We start from the raw sequence: 20793 nt of genomic DNA on the forward strand, positions 1-20793 counted from the left end.
AGACACTTCTCCACAGTGTCTGGCATTAAAGGTCACTGTTAGGCACCCTTTCAAGCTGAGATGGAGATGGGAATTGGGATGCTTCTTAACCCTTCAGGGATCAACTCCTGTCCCTGGTGGGTGGTGTGCCATGGAGCAGTTGGACACAGCTTGGGGGTGACCTCCTGCTGTTCTATGTCCTCTCCAGCTAGTTCATTCATTCTAATCCACTGAGGTGGGTACCAGCACTCTCTTGCACACAGTCACATGGCCCACACAGCTAGTAAGTGGCAGAGTCAGTCTGGCTCCAGGGTGCATGCTGTCCCCACTATCCTGTGCTGTCTCATAGCACCCCTCTGGGTCAGGCTTTATTAGCCTGTTGTTCTCTTCATTTCAGATGAAGAAGCTGAGGAACAGAGAGGTGAATGACCTGGCTTGGGTCATACTGTGAGTGTGGATGAGATGTTGGGTGTGGTGTGGGTGTGCATATGGAGGATTGATCCTGGTGCCCAGTGCCCAGTGAATCCCAGAAACAAAGCCTGGGGAGGAGTAGGTCCGGGGGGAAGGTTGTGATGGGTGGGGGGATGCAGGGCTCAGGGCTGGCCACCCGCCTCACTTCATCCCTGCTTCCTCCAGGCCCTCAGCCTGTCCCTGGAGGCAGCTCCTCGGCCAGGCCACGGGGAGGGCCTGCAGGGCCAGGGAGGCAGGGGCCAGTGTCAGAGGCCCCGAGGAGACACCCAAGGTTGTGGGGGAGCAGGGAGCAGGGTGCCTGCATCCCGGGGAAGCCACCTCCCAGCCTGGGTGGGGGGGTGCGGCAGAGGCCCGCGTGACACTGTGGCTGACATTCCTCAGCGGCCACGTGGCCCCAACTGGCAGGGACAGCTGCGGACTGGGGCCGGACAAGCCTTGTTCCCAGGGTGGCGCCCGCTCTCCATCTAGGCCCCTCCTGGGCCCCTGCCTGGCGCCGCTGTCCTCCCTGGGGCTCCGTGGGCGGCTGGCACTGCGGTCCGCGCCATGAACACCTAGAAGGCCGGAGCGCCCGGGGTCTCTCCCTCCTCGTGCGGTGCAGGGCTCTGCGAGGATGGGGCAGGACCAGACGAAGCAGCAGATCGAGAAGGGGCTCCAGCTGTACCAGTCCAACCAGACCGAGAAGGCGCTGCACGTGTGGATGAAGGTGCTGGAGAAGAGCGCCGACCTCGTGGGGCGCTTCCGCGTGCTGGGCTGCCTGGTGACGGCGCACTCGGAGATGGGCCGCTACAAGGAGATGCTGAAGGTGGGCCCGGGCTGCCCACCCTCCTGGCTCCTCACGCTCCCCTGCGTCCCCCTGGCTAGCAGCCCAGCCCCGCAGGGGGCTCCCAGACCCGTCGTAGGCCCTTGGGCCTTGAACTTCTGTGTGACACGGAGATGGAGCTTCTGGGCTTCAGGGCTCGGCAATGGCCAGGCCCCGTCTGGGAAGCTAGCTTCCAGCCTTCCTGTTTGGGCTCCAGGTTTGAGGCTGCGGGTAGGTGGGTGGGTGGGTGGGTGGCCCAGGAAGGCCGGGGGCGAAAGCTGAAGGGTCTGTGTCTGGCTCCAGGGCTGATGCTCCTGGCCTGTGGCTGGGGAACAGAGAGCTCATCTGAGGCCTTGGCTGGAAGCTCTGGGTCCGAGGCCTTGGCTGCGAGGCAGGGAGGAGGCCCGGGTCTGAGGCCTGGAGCCCAGGCTGACCGCTCCTGCCCTTGCACCCGGGCAGTTCGCTGTGGTGCAGATCGACACGGCTCGGGAGCTGGAGGATGCCGACTTCCTTCTGGAGAGCTACCTGAACCTGGCACGCAGCAACGAGAAGCTGTGTGAGTTCCACAAGACCATCTCCTACTGCAAGACTTGCGTCGGCCTGCCCGGCACCAGGGCGGGCGCCCAGCTCGGAGGCCAGGTCAGCCTGAGCATGGGCAATGCCTTCCTGGGCCTCAGCCTCTTCCAGAAGGCGCTGGAGAGCTTCGAGAAGGCCCTGCGCTATGCCCACAACAATGACGACACCATGCTCGAGTGCCGCGTCTGCTGCAGCCTGGGCAGCTTCTATGCCCAGGTCAAGGTGGGCCTCGGGCCCAGGGGGTGGGCGGGGGAGGGCTCGGGTCTCCTGACACCCTCCTGTGAGCCACACTCCCCATTCAGGACCGTACTCAGTCCTCCCACATAGGAGAGTCTGAGAGGGGAGAGTCTGAAAGGGAAGACTCACCCAGGAAGGTGCAGACTTACCGGGAAGGGCAGAGCCAGCATTCAAACCTTGGTCTGTCTGCCTTCTGGGGGAACAGGAGGCTCCTTGTGAGGACTGGCCATGAACCTATACTGCCATGTGTTTGCTGTGTAGTCTTGGACATGGCACCTCTCATCTCGGAGCCTTGGTAGGCACATCTATACAATGAGGGAGAACAGGGCCCACTGTCCAGCACAGTTGTTAAGGATTTATTCATCAAATATTTATTGACTGTTTACTCTATGCCGTGCTGCTCTGTTGGCTTGGGATGCAAGCAGTGAAAACAACAGCAAAGCCCCTGGCCATGTAAAGCTTGCATTCTAGAAAAAGTCAAATATAATCAGTAACTCAATCACACAGCACTCTAGAAAGTGCTTAGGAGAAAGTGGGAAAGGGGGTGGGAAGTGCCGAGGATGGGGTGTTACAACTTCAAATAGAATGACTGGAAGGCCTCGGAGAGGTGTTATCAGTCTGATGGTTGGAAGCAGATGAGAGGGTGAGCCATGCAGAAAACTGGTAAAAGCCTGAAACAGAGACAACAGCAAAAGCAAAACTCTGCCCTGGGTGGGGGGAGTGGGGCATAGCTGGCCTATTCTAGGGATGACGGAGGCCAGCAAGGCTGTCACAGGTGTGGGACAAGGAGGTGGGAGGTGGTGAGAAGGCAGATGGGGAATGGACAGAGGAGCCAGAGACCACGGGCTTGTTTCTGGTCCAGTGTTTGTTTGGCCAGGACCCTAGGCATCCAGGCTGCCCTCGGCCCACGGGGGATGTTGATGCCTGTCACACAGCAGATGCTTAATAAATCTGGGGGTAGATAGGTGTGCAAATGCTGATGAATCAAAGGTGAGGTGTGAGCAAATGAGAGTCATCCAGGATGCCACCGAGGATTTTGTTTTCAGCAACCAGACGTAGGAAAAACCCACTCAGTGAGATTCAAAAAATGGGAGAGGGATGAAGTGTTTTAAGATTTTTTTAAGATTTTATTTATTTATTCATGAGAGACACAGAGAGAGAGGCAGAGACACAGTCAAAGGGAGAAGCAGGCTCCATGCAGGGAGCCCAGAGCGGGACTTGATCCTGGGACTCCAGGATCACGCCCTGAGCAGAAGGCAGACGCTTAACTGCTGAGTCACCCAGGCGTCCCCAAATATTATTTTATTATGAAGACAATTAACCATACAGGAAAAAAGAATAATATAATGAATCTCCTTATCCCCACCATTTAGATTGAACAATTATTAATATTACCCATATATGTTCACTGAGTGGGTTTTTAACTGAAGTGTTATGACATGAAATTATAGATAGACATCATGATACTTTACCCCCCGAAGTAGTTCAGTATGCATCTCTGAAAGAAAAAAAAAGATATTTTCTTATATAAGGATACTTTCTTATGTAATCACAGTTATCTCTTAAATATCTCTGCTTATCCTGAAGACACGCCTCTACCCTCTGCTTCTAGAAATTGGAACACAAACAAGAGGCACACGTGCATTGGGCATTATGTCTCTTAAGTCTCTTTCAGTAGGAGATTTCTCTCCTCCCCTTTATTTTCCATGATTTATCCAACAAGGGGATGGATTGCCCTAGAACGTACTTCATCTCATTGTCCCCTTGTTTCTGCAAGGAGTCATGTGACTGGGGTTTTATGGGGTTTTTTTCCTCCCCTCTGCTCCCTGTGAACGGGAACTCAGTGACCAGGGAAGACTCAGGTCACACTGTTTTGGTAAGAAGACTGTGTCAGCGCTGCTGGGAGCTTCATGTTGCATCACATCCCATATGGGGACAATGACCTGATCCCTTGGTTTTAGGGTTTGTGTTTGTCCTTTTGTGACCAGGAGGTGAACTTGGAGGGAGGTGACTTCTGGCTTCCTGTGAATGTTCAGTTCTGTGGCCACAGTTTCCACTGGGCAGATTTAGTGTCCAGTGATGTTTCTTGCCTGCATCAGTTCTTCTATTTCAACTGAAGGGAATGGCGATTTCCAAGTCCTACCATTCTTCTACAGTTGTTGGCTGGATTTTTCTGTAAGGAAGAACTGTCCTCCATCAAATGGGCTAGTTAGCTCCTCTGAAATGCAGTTCCTGCATAAATGGCATAAATATTTCTTCCTTTCCTTTTTTTTTTTTTTTTTAAGATTTTACTTTATTTGAGAGAGAAAGAGCATGAGGATGAGCGAGGGAGGGGGCAGAAGGAGAAGCAGGCTCTCCCCTAAGCAGGAAGCCCAGTGTGGGGCTTGATCCTAGGACCCTGGGATCATAATCTGAGCCGAAGGTAGATGCTTAACTGGCTGAGGCATCCAGGCATTCCTCGCTTCCTTTAATTATCACTTTGATGATGAGGAGTTGAAGTTATACCCACCTTCGGGGATCCCTGGGTGGCTCAGCGGTTTGCTGCCTGCCTTTGGCCTAGGGTGCGATCCTGGAGTCCCGGGATTGAGTCCCGCATTGGGCTCCCTGCATGGAGCCTGCTTCTCTCTCTGCCTCTGTCTCTCTCTGTGTCTATCATAAATAAATAAATCTTTAAAAAAAATACCCGCCTTCAATGATCATACTTACTTGTTTTACTTTCTTCTTTTTGAGTATCGTTATGAAATCCTGGATTTTTAAAATATTCAGTATTCTTCAGTTTTGGTTTTTTGTTTTAAGATTTTATTTATTTATTCATGAGAGACACAGAGGGAAAGGCAGAGACATAGGCAGAAGCAGGCTCCTTGAGGGGAGCCTGATGCGGGACTCGATCCCAGGACCCTGGGGATCACAACCTGAGCCAAAAGCAGACAATTGCTGAGCCACCCCAGTGCCCCTAGTACTCTTCAGTTAATTGTAATGTTGTTTTTCTGATGCTCAAATTATCTTGACTTTAGCTAATGGTATTCCTTCGGTATAACTCCTGTGTCCTTTTTTTAAAAATTTTTTAATTTTTAATTTTTTTTAATTTATGATAGTCATCACAGAGAGAGAGGCAGAGACACAGGTAGAGGGAGAAGCAGGCTCCATGCACCGGGAGCCCGACGTGGGACTCCATCCCGGGTTTCCAGGATCATGCCCTGGGCCAAAGGCAGGCGCCAAACCGCTGCGCCACCCAGGGATCCCTTTTTTTTTTTTAATCCTGTGTCCTTTTGACGAGACTTTCTTTAAACATTGAAAGTGTTCTTATTTTCTGGAACAATAAACTATCCCAGGCTCATTTTGTATAGTCCCCACCCTGGACCTGAAATCAGCCATTTTTTTGGGCTTTTCTGGTGGGAAGTTGTATTAAAGACCAAATGTGGGTTCTCAAGGTGCTCATTGCTACTGGGTTGTCATGGCTTCTAGATCTTTTTAGTTGCCAAGACAACTGAAGTTTATGCTGATATTTGCAATTCAAATCTAATGTTTCAGGATTTTCCTTAATTTATTTTAATCTTGATTCTCTTTTCTCCTAGACTGAAAATGTTGGCTTTTAGCAACATAATTATATATTTATTTTATCCTAAAAAATACACAAAATACTTTTTTTTCTGTGTGGTCATATTAGGATAATGCAACATAATACATGATGTAATAATATCTTATAGCATTATATTTTAATATTATATTGTGTTATATAATAACTATAATTAAACTTATAATTATGTTAATATGATGATATACAGTTAGGGCTATTTATTTCCATTTTCTATCTTTAGGGGTTTTTTTTAAGATTTTTAAATATTTTTAAAATTTTTTATAGTGGTTCTTCTTTTCTTTTTTTAAATTTTTTTATTTATTTATGATAGTCACACACACAGAGAGAGAGAGAGAGGCAGAGACACAGGCGGAGGGAGAAGCAGGCTCCATGCACCAGGAGCCCGACGTGGGATTCCATCCGGGTTTCCAGGATCGCGCCCTGGGCCAAAGGCAGGACGCCAAGCTGCTGCGCCACCCAGGGATCCCTTAAGATTTTTTTTTAATTTGAGAGAGAGAGAACAAGCAGTGGGGAGGGGCAGAGGGAGAGAGAGAGAGAGAAAGAGTAAAAAAAGAGAGAAGCAGACTATCCACTAAGCAGGGAGCCAAAGTGGGGCTCGATCCCAGGAGACTGGGATCATGACCTAAGCCAAAGGCAGAGGCTTAACCAGCTGAGGCACTCAGGCGCCTCTATCTTTGGGGTTTTTAAAAAATTAAATTAAAATATTTTGAATATTTAGAACATTTACATGGCTTCAAATTAAAAACATACATTGGGGGACACCTGGGTGGCTCAGCGGTTGGGCGCCTGCCTTCGGCTCAGGTTGTGATTCTGGGATCCAGGATCGAGTCCCACATTGGGCTCTCTGCATGGAGCCTGCTTCTCCCTCTGCCTGTGTCTCTGCCTCTGTGTGTGTGTGTGTGTGTGTGCGTGTGTGTGTGTCTCATGAATAAATAAATAAATCTTAAAAAAAAAAACATACATTGGCAAGGGGCACTGGGCTGGCTTAGTTGGTGGAACATGTGACTCTTGGTCTCGGGGTCGTGAGGTCCAGCCCCATGTAGGGCATAAAGATTACTTAAGTAAATAAATTTTTTTAACTATGTAACAAAATTTGTGAAGATCAGATTTTTATTGGCGTTATTGGGAGTTCTCTTTTGGTCATATTAACTTGGAGATGCCTATAAGATATTAAGTAGAAGATCAAATAGATTTTCTAAGAGAAAGAATGGAGCAATGGGGCTTAGCTGAAGGAGACATGAGGTCCGAAGAAGATTGTTTGATTTTGATTTTTTTTTAAAGGTTTTATATATTTATTTATTTGACAGAGAGAGAGAGCACGCACAAGCAGGGGGAATGGCAGGCAGAGGGAGAGGGAGAAGCAGACTTCCTGAGATTTCTTTTTTTCTTTTTATTTTTTTTTAAAGATTTTATTTATTTATTCATAGACACAGAGAGAGAGAGGCAGAGACACAGGTAGAGGGAGAAGCAGGCTCCATGCAGGGAGCCCGATGTGGGACTCAATCCCGGGTCTCCAGGATCACACCCCAGGCTGCAGGCGGTGCCAAACTGCTGCGCCACCAGGGCTGCCCTCTTTTTTTATTTTTTAATGAGGTAAGAAATGCCAGAATATGTTTGTAGGATGATGGGAATGATTGAGCCCAAGGAGATGGGGGATGTGTCCAGAGCCCCCATGGAGGGGCTCACACCTGTTGGAGCAGGGAGTCCTCCATGGTGGCAGGAAGGAGGAAGAGTGATCCATCTCGTGGATTTGGTGGAGAACAGAGTCCTTTTCTGACTTTCTTCTGTTTTCCCTGTGTAGTGATGAAGCAAGGTCATCAGCTGAGATCCAGCAGGTAGAAAGAGTATTTGGAGGTGTGAGGAGAACGAAGGGATGAAGGAATGATTTCATTGCCCCAGTGAGTCTGTTCCGATGTTCTTTGGGGCTGACAATCAGTCACTGAGCCTTTGGGAAGCACCTGCTGCTGGGTACTAGGGGGCAGACACTACTGGGGGTGCTGGTACCCCCTTCTGTGTGTCTCTGAAGATAAGGGGCCCAACTGGGAGTGAGAAGCCAACTATATTTTCTTGCCTTCTCATTCATTCCTTCATTCAACAAATATTCATTGTGCATCTACAAAGTGCTAAGAACTGTGCTAGGCTCTTGGGCTACATCAGCAAACTGGATGAAAATTCCTATGTCTGTGGAGCCCACACCTTTTCAGTGGCTGTTCCCTCTGCCTGGATCCCTTTTCCTTGGATACATGAATGAATGAGTGAACACTGGCAGGGCCTATGGGTACCCACTATGGGTTGATGGAGATGCCAGGCCCTGGAACCCCTGACTTGGGCATCCTGACATTCACAGTGCCCCTTCTTGTCCCACCTCCTCCCTGTGTCCCCCGCAGGACTACGAGAAAGCCCTGTTCTTCCCCTGCAAGGCCGCAGAGCTCGTTAGCGACTACGGCAAAGGCTGGAGCCTCAAGTACCGGGCCATGAGCCAGTACCACATGGCTGTGGCGTACCGCCTGCTGGGCCACCTGGGCAGTGCCATGGAGTGTTGTGAGGTGGGGCAGGAGGGAAGGCGGGCAGGTAGAGGGTGGTGGTATGGGCTAAGGGGTCCTCCTTCCACATCAGGCCACTTAGGGTCCCAAGATTTGCCCGTAGCCCCCTTCTCCATGAGCCCCCGAAGGATGTGTTTGTTCTGCCCACCCCTCTGCTCCTTTCCAGTCCATTCTCAGGGGAGAGGGCTTCCTTCTGCCTCCCCCCACACACATCCTCTGTGGGTCGCTTTAAATAGGAAGAGAGCCAGTCTCTGGAGTTCTACTGACTTGGGCTCAAATCCTAGCATTGCCACTTACGAGCCAGGTGACCTTGATCAAGTCACTTCTGCTCTCTGAACCTGTGTCCACTTCTCTGGGCGTTGTGAGACCTCACTGGTTTCGTGTGCAGGGCTCCGATGCCATGCTAGGTATATTGGATAGGGTGATCCCTGGGCTGCCCCGTCAGAGGGGCCCACTGGAATGACACCCTGGTGGGTGGGTGGGGGCAGATGGGCAGGCTGGAGCAACCAGCTTCCCTTCACAGGAATCTATGAAGATTGCACTGCAGCACGGGGACCGGCCACTCCAGGCACTCTGCCTGCTGTGCTTTGCTGACATCCACCGGAGCCGTGGGGACCTGGAGGTGAGGCCACTGGGGTACAGAGGGAGGGGTTGCAGGCCTGACCCAGTCTGATTGCACCCTCCCACCTGGCTGTGCAGACAGCCTTCCCCAGGTACGACTCTGCCATGAGCATCATGACTGAGATTGGAAACCGCCTGGGGCAGGTGCAGGTGCTGCTGGGAGTGGCCAAATGCTGGATAGCCAGGAAAGCACTGGACAAGGTGAGGTCGGGCCCTTTCCCATACCCCACCCCCCCGGCTCTCCCCACTGCTCCTATTTGCAGCCAGTAGGTCAGCCAAAAGTCTGTGGGGCTGGCTGGTCCTGGGCAGGACTCTTCCAGACATTTTGTCTAACATCAGCTTCACCTGAATCCCATAAGGTGAGTACATTCCAAGTTATTTTCCAGACTCAGAAAAGACTCACGATGTGCCCAGACCCACAACTACTAAAGAGCCAGAGCTGGGTTTGAACTCAGGATGCGTTAACTGCTTTCCTGATTTCACAACACCCAATGAGACAGGAATAGTCTTCCCATTCTGTATCTGAGTAAACTGAAGCATCAGGTAACTTGCCCACACTGTGGCTCTGTGACTGGGCTCCAGCCTCCTTTTGCTACCTTCTCAGGCAGGGCAGCTGCCCAGCCATGCTGCCCTCCTCAAGCCCGCCCCTCCCTGCCCCTTCCCTTCCCCTTCCCTTCCTGTGAGTCAAGGCCTCTGCCAGAGAACTCTGCCCGTAGCCCTGGCCTATGCTTGCCTTCTAGGCTCTGGATGTCATCGAGAAAGCCCAGGACCTGGCGGAGGAAGTGGGGAACAAGGTCAGACCTGATTCTGTCTTCTGGGTCTGGAGTCAAGAGGCCAAGGTGGGATCTTGGGTGTGTGGGAAGGGCTACCCTGAGCCTGCACATGCCCTGAGCTCTTCTAGATCTCCAGGGGCTGCCACCACCCATTCCCAGACCCTGGCTGTTTCTCTTCCACCCACAAAGCACTTTGGAGGGCAGGGCAAGAAATCCGTAGCTCAGAGGACGTCAGAATTCCTCAGAGCTTCTTGATAGTCATTAGAACTCCTAACAGTGGGTCCAGTCACTAAGAGCTGGGTACACTCAGGTGCTTCTAGGTATTGGTCCCAGTCCTCACCGTCTCCCTGCGAGGTGAGCGCAAGCCCCATTTTTAGAGTTAAGGCAAGTGAGGCTCAGTGGTTGCTCCAGGTCTCACACTTTGTACCTGGTCTGTCTTAACTCTAAAGCCCGCATTCCTCCCATAATGTATGTGGCTCTCAATTTTAGGTTTAGTATCCAAACCTTTAAATTTTGAAAATAAGCTCAGTGTTACTTGAGGTCTTCTAGGAAATATAAATATCTCTGGGATCCAGTGCACAGCACAACTAAAATGCCAAATTTTAAAAAATATTTTTATTTATTTACTTGAAAGAGAGAGAGTGAGAAAGAGCACAAGCCAGGAGGAAGGGCAGAGGGAGAGGGAGAAGTAGGCTCCTCACTGAGCAGAGCCCGATGCAGGGCTTGATCCCAGGACCCCGAGATCATGACCTAAGCCGAAGGCAGATGCCCAACAGACTGAGCCACCCAGGTGCCCCTAAAATGCCAAATATCTTTGTTTTTGGATAGATGATAGCTGCTCGGTTTTACCCAAGTATCTCAGGTTGGTCACAGATGCCAATGAGCTGTTTGTTATGTGTATTCAATTAACAAAAACAGAAGAGCAAATTCATTCTTATGGAATCAGTGCAGCAGATCTGGTCAATAAAATTCTTCAAAAACATGGGGTTCCTAGGTAGTTCTAGGGGTGAAGACTGCTTACCTCACCCATCCTTTCATTCTGCATGAGGGGAAACCAAGGCCCAGAGGGCAGGACGTTTCTCCTAGGCCCATCAGCCAGCCAAGAACACCGCCAGGACCAGACCCTGTGTGTACTGATGGCTCAATGGTCCTTCGGGGGCCACTTCTCGGGCTGGGCAAGGAGGGAGGCTCACTGGGACTGACTTGGTCTTGTCCCCTATGCCCGCTCTCTGCTCCCCGCTGGCCCCAGCTAAGCCAGCTCAAGCTGCACTGCCTGAGTGAGAGCATCTACCGCAGCAAGGGGCTGCAGCGGGAGCTGCGTGCCCATGTCGTGCGCTTCCATGAGTGTGTGGAGGAGACTGAGCTCTACTGCGGGCTGTGTGGCGAGTCCATAGGTGAGAGGAACAGCCGGCTGCAGGCCCTGCCCTGCTCGCACATCTTCCACCTCAGGTGAGGGCTCCTGGCTTGTGGGCAGGGGGCGGCCAGGGTCTCTGTGGGGTACGCTAGGGCCCCAGCTGGCCTAACCACAGTAGTAATGTTGAGCGTAGCGCTCCCTTCGTTCTAAGAGCTTCCCCTGTAATAAATAACTCCTTGAATCCTCCCAGCAGCCCTGTGAGGTGGCCATCACTATTCTTCCAAAGAGAATTCAGAGAGGCCCCTCAAAGGCCATGGGATTCAGACACCCAGGGCTAGACCTGCCTCAGGGCTGGGACAGATACCATTCTCCATGCTGACCTCCTGACCTCTTAGAAGCCCCAGAACAGAGTACCAGGGGCAAGCAGGGCCACCAGGCCCTACCTTCTCCCTTGACGCCTTCCCAGATCCTGTAGAGGGGAGGGGTAGGGAGAGAGCCCAGGCCCAGGATGAAAGCATGGGTTCAGTAAATAAACCTTTCCTTTGCCTCGAAAGGTGCCTGCAGAACAACGGGACGCGGAGCTGCCCCAACTGCCGCCGCTCATCCATGAAGCCTGGCTTTGTGTGAGTCCCATCAGCAGTCCTGGGCTCCTGCTTCCCCTCCCCCTGCCCCTTCATCATGCCCAGGGCACCTGACTAGCCATACCTTGGATCCTGTTTACTCTTGGGGTAGCCGCCAGGACCTCCTCCAAACTCAGCCAGGGCCCAGGGCCTGCCCGCTGTTGCTCCTCCAGGCTCAGCTGACTTCCCTGCCTCTTCGTACTTTGCTCTTTATAGAAAAATAAACTGTTTGTACCTGACCCCAGCAATTCTGACTCTTTTTGCGGGTGTGCTGTGGCCAGCACAGGACAGCTTCTTCCCCAATTGGTCTTCTTGACTCTTGTCAGGCAACTCTGACAAGTGTGAATTTGGAATCAGCAGCTCTTGTGCTGACAACTGACTCACTGAACAACCCTGGACAAAGTCACTTAACTTTTCTGATCGTCCATGCCCTTATCTAACATGGAGAATGATAGGAGTGCTTGACTGGCTCAGTCAGTGGAGCGTGCAACTCTTGATCTTGGTGTCTTGAGTTCGAGCCCCACATTGGGCATAGAGCTTACTTAAAAATAAATAAATAGGGATGCCTGGGTGGCTCAGCAGTTGAGCATCTGCTTTTGGCTCAGGGTGTGATCCGGGTCTCGAGATTGAGTCCTGCATTAGGCTCCCTACGGGGAGCCTGCTTCTCCCTCTGTGTCTCTGCCTGTGTCTCATGAATAAATAAATAAAATCTTTATAAATAATAAACGAATGAATGAATGAATGAATGAATGAATGAATAATAAATGAAAAAAATTGCGAATGATGATCCAATCTGTCCACTGGGCAGGGCTGTTGAGAGGAGGGAAGAAATGCTGTTACTCGCAGAGCTGGTTTGCCAACCTGAGCAGCTGCAAATGCTGTTACTTAAAGAAATCTCTGCCTTCAGCGGCTTCAAGAAAACCACGAGGCAGGTTCTCACCAAGTTTGCAGATTATTTGTGAAGGCTCGGCTTAAAAGAAATGCTTGGTGGCTGACATGAAGTTCATTTTAGGGGTGCCCTGGGTCTCACCTCACAGTGATATGCAGAGGATCCTCTGGAGCAAGGGACGCAGATACAACAAAAATGGGTCTCATGATCCAGAGATCTGCCCTACTTCCTGAGATGACAAGAAACGAGTACAGATGTTGGTCATAATGTTTTTAATTGGAGAGGCTGTTGTCAATGGAGCTCATCCCACGTGGGCAGTTCTGTGGCGCTGCTCAAAAGTTAGCAGCAGCAGCAGCGATTTCTCTTTAAAATTGGTTAATGATTCTCTCTGGTAGCCCTGGGCATGCCCTTTTTTTGGCCCTCCGCACACGCCTGGCGTCTGTTGCCTATGGTTTGGGAGGCAGAGCCATCTCGAGAATCCTAATTCCTAGCTGCGCCAGATCCTGTGGTCGAGCCCCCGCTTCCAAAGCGCCCTTTCAATCACCGGCCAGCTTAAGACTACATTTCCCAAAGGCTCTCGAGGCTCCCATCGCTTCTCCCGCCCCTTCCGGCTTCACACCCAGGCTCCGCCCATCGCGCGCAGCGACCAATAGCGCATCCACCTGTCGCTCCGGCTTAAACAGGACGAGGGCGGTAACGCTTCAGGAGCGGTGGAGGAGCTGGGGGCGGGCCCTGTGTCCCGGGCTTTGTCATTTGAATAGGAGAAGCAGATTCGTTACGGCAGTGGCGGCCGGAACTAATTCGGTTAAGTGAGGAATTGGAGAGAGAGGTCCGCCACTACTCAGGAGCAGGCCTTCAGAAAGATAGTATTAATCTCCGGGCCGAAGCTTCTGTCCGTTTCGATCTTCAGTCTTCTCCTTCAGGACGTGAATCTGCTGCCAAAACGCGAGGATCCAGTGACTCGGCAGGAGAAGATGGCGACCGTGTGGGATGAGGCTGAGGTGCGCGCTGGGGGAATTGGGGATCCCGGAGCCGGGGCCAGTGGGAAGACGCCCTTGGTGGGAGGCCTCGAAGAGGTTGGGGGGTCGAGTTCTGGCCTGGTCTCGGGGTCGGGGCCGCTTGGGATGTGGACAAGGCGCTCGACTCCTTCAATTCGGTTTTATGGGCAGGGAAGCTGAGGCTGTTAGTGGGGTTCGGAGGCGGCGGAATCCTTGCCCTGAGTTAAAAAAAAATTTTTTTTTAACAGCAAGATGGAATCGGGGAGGAGGTGCTCAAGATGTCCACAGAAGAGATTATCCAGCGCACACGGCTGCTGGACAGTGAGATCAAGGTGGGCTCACAGCCCCGGTGGCCGGCAGCGAAGCCCCCACAGGGCCGCCCTGGAGATCCCAGCGGCTTTTACGTTCTTCTCACGGCCTTTCCAGGAAGACATAGGGCCCGCGGATTATTAAAAAAAAAAAAAAAAAAGGAAAGAAAAAAAAAAAGGAAAAAAGAAAAAACTAAGCCTTACCTGTGAGAGACCGAGTGGTGGGAAGGCAGGTCTGAGAGGATTCATCAGGCTCCCTTTTCCAGCGAGGTCTTTAAATAATTTCTCTTGAGAATCTTTCTTTTAGGGAGCCCGCATTTTACAGCTGAGGAAACAGGTTTTTTACTTTGCTGAAGTACCGAGCCCTTAATGAGAAGCAGGAGCTAAAACCTATATTTGCTTCATTCAGAGCCCTGCTCTTTTCCCTCTGCTGCAACTGCTTCAGGAGGTTTCCAGACGGAGTCAGCGGATGCAGGAAGGTCCCCCTGGTCCCTCTGGGCCTCACCAGTTACAGGGCCCTCCCTAGGATAAGGTGAGCCAAGGCTGAACATTTGCTTCCACTTGCCCTCATCCCAGATCATGAAGAGTGAAGTGTTGCGAGTTACCCATGAACTTCAGGCCATGAAAGACAAGATCAAAGAGAACAGTGAGAAAATCAAAGTGAACAAGACCTTGCCGTATCTTGTCTCCAACGTCATCGAGGTGTGTGTGTATGTGGAGGGGAAGAGAAAGGGTCAGCCGGGCTTGGAGGCAGCCTACAGTAGGGCCATTGGAGAAAGAGTGGGTGAAAGTTTTGAGGCCCAAATTGCATTTAGAGCTCTGCCTTGCGGGGCCCCCTCCCTAGTATGCATTTCTAGGGCACTATACACACTCGTAGATACCCTGAAGAGGCCTAAGAAGCCACACATTTCCTCCTTACTTGGAGGTAGAGAGCTCTCTGCGGAGAAGCAACACCTAAATGGATCTTATCAATGCCGTGGGCCTGGGATAGTCTTGAGGAGTGAGGTGGATTGTCTTGGCCTGGGAAGCACTGGACTCTGGGGAGTGGAGGGGGCTGAGCAGGACCTCTTGACCTGAGCTTTTTCCCCCCCAGCTTTTAGATGTTGATCCCAATGACCAAGAAGAGGATGGTGCCAATATTGACCTGGATTCTCAGAGGAAGGGTAAATGTGCAGTGATCAAAACCTCTACACGACAGGTGAGGATAGCTCTAGGATAGAACTGAGGAGGGTGAGGGATGGATGTGGGACAGGACCAGGGAGCTTTATTGAGGACAGTAACTGAGATTGAACCTGGAATTTTTCCTACAGACATACTTCTTGCCTGTGATTGGGTTGGTGGATGCTGAAAAGCTAAAGCCAGGAGATTTGGTGGTGAGCGGTGTCCCTCAGCCCAGGGAGGGCTTTTCCAATGAGGTTTCTCCCATGGACTACTGAGCCTCTGCCCCAGGCCCAGGTCACTGTTGGCCCTGCATCTTGGCAGAGCATCCTGGAGAGTCTGAGCTTGTCTGCTTGCTCTTTGGTTCTCATCTTTCCTAGTCCTGTATTTTCCTTTCACTGTACCGACACCTGCCACCCAGCCAGTTAGGTCTTGAGCTGGGACAAATCTGAAGGCTTCGTGCTCTGTCCCCAGGGTGTGAACAAAGACTCCTATCTGATCCTGGAGACCCTGCCCACAGAGTATGACTCACGGGTGAAGGCCATGGAGGTGGATGAGAGGCCCACGGAACAATATAGTGACATCGGGGGCCTGGATAAGCAGATTCAGGAGGTGAGAAGCACTGGCCAGTAGCAGCCAGTAGCAGCCTTGCCGGCCATTTGTGGTTTTTTTGCTTCATTGACCAGAACACTTACTGCCAATGTGCCTCTTAGCATAGCATCCTAGGGACATAAGGAGGCTGCTGTGTAACAGTTTAGGAGGCTGAAATCCAGAGAGCTTAAATGACTTGTTGAGGGTCACAGAAGGTTAGGGCCAGAGCGGTGGCTGGAACTCAGGTTCCTGGTTCTTCCCCTGGTACCTTTCTACTATATTCTGGTGTCCCTGGAGCAGCCATAACCAGCCTTGGTGGGAGTGAGCATCCTGGGTCCTTTTGATGCAGGGGAAGGAGAGTCAGTGTCTCTGAATTGGAGTAGGAGGGTTATGGGTTATTAGGGTTGAGGTCATTAAGTGTTGGGCTGTAGGAGCCCTTGGGGCGTCACTCTCCTCACCCAGGACTTCTTCCTGGCAGCTGGTGGAGGCTATTGTCTTGCCAATGAACCACAAGGAGAAGTTCGAGAACTTGGGGATCCAGCCTCCAAAAGGGGTGTTGATGTATGGCCCCCCAGGTACAGGGAAGACGCTGCTGGCCCGGGCTTGCGCTGCACAAACCAAGGTGAGTGCTTTGGGAGAAAATGAGGAAGAAAGCAGCAGAAGCTAAAGCTCTACCAAATGGGCTGAGAGGAACTTCCCTTGGTGTCTTTGGCCTGACTCTCATTGCCATGCCCCCCTAACAGGCTACCTTCCTGAAGCTGGCTGGCCCCCAGCTGGTGCAGATGTTCATTGGGGATGGTGCCAAGCTGGTCCGGGATGCCTTTGCCCTGGCCAAGGAGAAAGCGCCATCCATTATCTTCATTGATGAGCTGGATGCCATTGGCACTAAGCGGTAAGGGGGTGCTGAGTGCCACCAAGGAGATTGTTCTAAATTCTGTTTCCCACCCTGTCCCCTGCTTCCCCTGGAATGGTGATAGCTCTACTCTTCTGGTTTTACTTCCTGAATTCTGTTCTGACTAGCTCCCCTGCTTCTTTTCCCTTGACTATCCATTCTCATGGTTGCCAGCATGTTCCTTTCATACATGCTCGCTTCACTCCCATGCACCCACACTCCCTCAGACAGACATCCTACTCAGAATTTTTCATGGGCTCCCCATTGCTCCTTGGGATAAATGCTGGGCTGAGCATGGCTTGCATGGTCCCCTCTGGCTGTCCCTGATCCGCTCCACTGCATCCTGGACCTGCCCCGGCCCCCATGTCTTCACAGCATCCCTTTGGTTGGTTGGTTGGTTGGTTGGTTTATTTATTTATTTATTATTATTTTTTTATTTTTTAAAGATTTTATTTATTCATGAAAGACACAGAGGGGAGAGAGGCAGAGACATAGGCAGAGGAAGAAGCAGGCTCTATGCAGGGAGCCTGATGTGGGACTTGATCCGGGGTCTACCAGGATCACACCCCAGGCCTCAGGCGGCATTAAACCACTGCGCCACTGGGGCTGCCCCTATTTATTTATTATTTATTTATTTAATTTTTTAATTTTTATGTATTTATGATAGTCTTACAGAGAGAGAGAGAGAGAGAGGCAGAGACACAGACAGAGGGAGAAGCAGGCTCCATGCACCGGGAGCCCGACGTGGGATTCGATCCCGGGTCTCCAGGATCGCGCCCTGGGCCAAAGGCAGGCGCCAAACCGCTGCGCCACCCAGGGATCCCCCCTATTTATTTTTTTAAAGATATTTGAGAGAGTGTGTGTGCCTGGGGTGGTGACAGAGGAAGAAGGAGAATCTCCAACAGACTCCCTGCCGAGTGTGGAGCCTGACTCGGGCTCAGTCTCATGACCCCGGGATCATAACTTGAGCCGAAACCAAGAGTCAGACTCTTAACTGACTGAGCCACCCAGGGCCCAAATATCCTTTCGGTTTATAGACCCGCTCCATGGGGATCCCTGGGTGGCGCAGCGGTTTAGCGCCTGCCTTTGGCCTAGGGCGTGATCCTGGAGACCCGGGATCGAATCCCACATCGGGCTCCCGGTGCATGGAGCCTGCTTCTCCCTCTGCCTGTGTCTCTGCCCCTCTCTCTCTCTCTCTCTGTGACTATCATAAATAAATAAATAAAAATTAAAAAAAAATCTGTTTAGACCCGCTCCATAATCCAAGTCCATCCAGCCCTGGTGGGAGAGATTTTGCACCTGTTCCCTTTCTGGAATGTACTTTTCCCGTTCTTTTTTTTTTTTTTTTTTTTTTAATTTTTAGTTTTTTTTTTATTATTATTTTTTTAAGATTTATTTTTATTTATTTATTTATTTATTTATTGATTGATTGATTGATTGATTGACACAGAGAGAGAGAGGCAGAGACACAGGCAGAGGGAGAAGCAGGCTCCATGCAACAAGCCTGATGTGGGACTTGATCCCGGGTCTCCAGGATCACACCCCGGGCTGCAGGCGGCGCTAAACCGCTGAGCCACTGGGGCTGCCCTCCCATTCTTTATTGGTTGGTTGCTAGCCTGTTTGTTCTCAGCCTAAGGAATACTTCCTCAGGGATACCTGCCTGGGCTCCCCCTTACGCTCCCAAGTCTGGATCCCCTATTTCTAAGCTTTAGGGCAGCAGTGGCAGGGGCACATTCATTGGGGGATAGCCCAGGCAGTGGCTGGTTTTGCTCACTGGTGTATCCTCAGCCTGGCTGATCCCAGGAGCCTCTCCAGTCTCTGACACCTGTTCGGTGCCAGTCCTGGGCTGGGGGCCCCACGCTGAGTGAGACCTTTTCCTTCCCTGGACAGTTGGATTAGGCTTCCAGGGGGTGGAGAAGGGGAAGGCTCTTCCCAAGCTGTGGCCTCACCAGTGTCTCGGGCCTCCTGTGTGTCCCAGCTTTGACAGTGAGAAGGCCGGAGATCGGGAGGTGCAGAGGACAATGTTGGAGCTTCTGAACCAGCTGGATGGGTTCCAACCCAACACTCAAGTAAAGGTGAGTATTGTCATCACAGATAAAGGAAATGGGGCCAGGGACCTCCTCGGTCACCCAGCTTAGTGCAGCTAGAATTAGGGTTAAGGTTGTCTTGCTGTTTGATCTGGACCCTGGGCTGCCTCCGTCTGCCTGCTCTCTGGGAGCCCCGGCTTCCTCAGTTCACATTGCTGCCTCTGCCCTTGCTCAGGTCATTGCAGCCACCAACAGGGTGGACATCCTCGACCCTGCACTGCTCCGCTCAGGCCGTCTGGACCGGAAGATTGAATTCCCAATGCCCAACGAGGAGGCCCGGGCCAGAATCATGCAGATCCACTCCCGCAAGATGAATGTCAGGTGAGCGAGGACATGAGCAAGGCGCTGAGCCCCAAAGAGCCATCTTTGTTGTCTTGGTCCTGAGTGTCCCCAGGTCTCTGCCACCCTGTCTCCCTTCCCTGATCACGTGTTCTACATGCCAGCCTCCATATCTCCCCAGAAGCCTGAGATAGAACCTTACTGGAGTCTGGGCCCTGGTTCTGGGTGCTCTACTCCTTAGAATCACCCTGCCCTTCCTCCCTCATGGTCCGAAGTTGCATAGGCGGAGGTCCTCAGTTTCCTTGACTTCCCGTCTTGGCAGCTGAGCACAACCCAGCATGGCCCTGAAGAATCAGCTAGGGGCCACTGGGCTCTGAAGAATCAGCTAGGGGCCAAATGGACTTGGGTTCAGATCTGTGTGACCTCTAGTAGGTGGTATTTCCCATCTAAGCCTGAATTTTCTTGTCTGGTGCTTGGAGATAATGTCACTGACCATGTGGGGCCATGGCACTGTCAAGTGAAGTGCAGGGCAGCGCTGTGCTGATGCAAGGCTTACACTACTCAAAAAAGGGAAAGACTGCCATCGTCTTGCCCCTTCACCCCAGGCTGAATCAGTCCCTGGGATCTTTGGTGCAGATTTCTAGAAGGCTAGAGCTCAAGAGACACAGGAATAACCTGGTCTCTGCTTTGACCTCCCTGCCCTTTGTCCTCTGTCTCGTACTGAGAAGAGAACAAGGCACAGCAGGGAAGGGATTGCCATTGTCATGGGGCGAGGGGACCTTGCTGCTTGATGGGGGGTGTGGGAGGACATCTCCCTCTCTTCCCTCTAGCCATCAATAACTGAGTCCTGGGGTCTCGGTCTCTACTCCTTCTCCTCCCACCCAGTCCTGATGTGAACTATGAGGAGCTGGCCCGCTGTACGGATGACTTCAATGGGGCCCAGTGCAAGGCCGTGTGTGTGGAGGCGGTGAGTGGGAGCACGTGGAGAGGGGATTGCTTCATGCTTTCTTGCCCCCCTTCCCTGAACAGGATGGGACTTGTGACTGTAGGAGACTGCTGGGTGAGGGAGGCTCAGAAGGCTGAGGCACTTGAGAGCTGGGTCACGGGTGCAGGAAGGCACCCTAGAGCCTGTCTGTCCTGGGTGCAGGGCATGATCGCGCTGCGCAGGGGTGCCACGGAGCTCACGCATGAGGACTACATGGAAGGCATCCTAGAGGTGCAGGCCAAGAAGAAAGCCAACCTGCAGTACTACGCCTAGGAGGTTGCTCGCCACACCTGCTCCCTGGTCTGGTGCTGGTTAAAATTCAAAATAAAAGATGGTTTCAGGTCCCTGCCACCTGTCTGTTGCACGTTCCCTGGGGCCTGGGTGGAAGAGCATACCCGTCCTCCCCAGATGCCGCTGCCTGGAAACCCTAGACCGCCATGGGCCTCAAAGCAGTTGTCAGGTGAGGCCCCAGGGAAGGATGGGTATGGATTACAGCTGCTGCCTGGGGTCTTCCGGCCTCCCCCCACCATGTCCGTGTCCTTTCCAACCCCTTTCCCACTCCCCGCCCCACCTGTTGGCTTCGGAGCTTGGGGCCCTACAGCTCCAGGACCAAGGGCTGGAATAGAAGTCAGCCTCTCGCCTCTCACATTTTGGTGCCCTTGTCCTTGCTTCCCTGGAAAGCCAGGCTCTAGGTCTTGGACAACCTCCTGTTTCTTGGCCCCTGAGCTGCCTCTTCCTCCCTGTGTCATTAACTTTCTTGGCTCTTTTTTTTTTTTTTTTTTTAAAGAACTATTTTATTTATTTGAGACAGCGAGAACAAGCAGGGGAATCTGCAGACGGAGAGGGAGAAGCAGGCTCCCCACTGAGCAGGGAGCCCAATGTGGGGCTCAGTCCTAGGACCCTGGGATCATGACCTCAGTCAAAGGCAGACATTTCACCAATTGAGCCACCGTGGCGCTCCTCTTGGCTCATTTCTTCTTGCTGAGAACTGAACCTTGAGCAAGAACACTGAGGGCCCTTCTAGGCCTGACCTTT

At 51.9% G+C, this 20793-nt stretch overlaps 3 protein-coding genes across 4 annotated transcripts in view; all 3 read left to right on the top strand.

The window, feature by feature from the left end:
* The window catches only part of CELF1 (CUGBP Elav-like family member 1), a 93277-nt gene extending 92762 nt beyond the window's left edge, over nucleotides 1-515 (top strand). The window contains exon 14 of the mRNA XM_025452136.3: nucleotides 377-515. The gene's annotated coding sequence lies outside the window, so the exon portion shown is untranslated. The remainder of the gene's footprint in view (nucleotides 1-376) is intronic.
* A 117-nt stretch (nucleotides 516-632) lies between these two features.
* Nucleotides 633-11810, top strand: RAPSN (receptor associated protein of the synapse). Its single transcript, XM_025452155.3, has 8 exons — nucleotides 633-1252; nucleotides 1709-2047; nucleotides 8048-8206; nucleotides 8727-8825; nucleotides 8903-9025; nucleotides 9565-9618; nucleotides 10847-11046; nucleotides 11506-11810. The coding sequence occupies exons 1-8, from the start codon at nucleotides 1061-1063 to the stop codon at nucleotides 11576-11578; spliced, it is 1239 nt and encodes a 412-aa protein (XP_025307940.1). The 5' UTR covers nucleotides 633-1060; the 3' UTR covers nucleotides 11579-11810.
* A 1375-nt stretch (nucleotides 11811-13185) lies between these two features.
* On the top strand, nucleotides 13186-20109 carry PSMC3 (proteasome 26S subunit, ATPase 3). Of its 2 annotated transcripts, none has more exons than XM_025452154.3 (12): nucleotides 13186-13461; nucleotides 13707-13790; nucleotides 14343-14468; nucleotides 14860-14964; nucleotides 15077-15139; nucleotides 15399-15536; nucleotides 15994-16137; nucleotides 16259-16407; nucleotides 18386-18482; nucleotides 18670-18815; nucleotides 19659-19740; nucleotides 19921-20109. In XM_025452154.3, the coding sequence occupies exons 1-12, from the start codon at nucleotides 13435-13437 to the stop codon at nucleotides 20029-20031; spliced, it is 1272 nt and encodes a 423-aa protein (XP_025307939.1). In that variant the 5' UTR covers nucleotides 13186-13434; the 3' UTR covers nucleotides 20032-20109. The 2 variants fall into 2 exon arrangements, with proteins under 2 accessions (XP_025307939.1, XP_048953014.1); XM_049097057.1 differs by having other exon boundaries at nucleotides 13189-13461; nucleotides 13711-13790.
* Nucleotides 20110-20793: the final 684 nt, after the last annotated feature.

This window comes from Canis lupus, chromosome 18 (genome assembly GCF_003254725.2).
Source record: "Canis lupus dingo isolate Sandy chromosome 18, ASM325472v2, whole genome shotgun sequence".
NCBI lineage: Eukaryota > Metazoa > Chordata > Mammalia > Carnivora > Canidae > Canis > Canis lupus.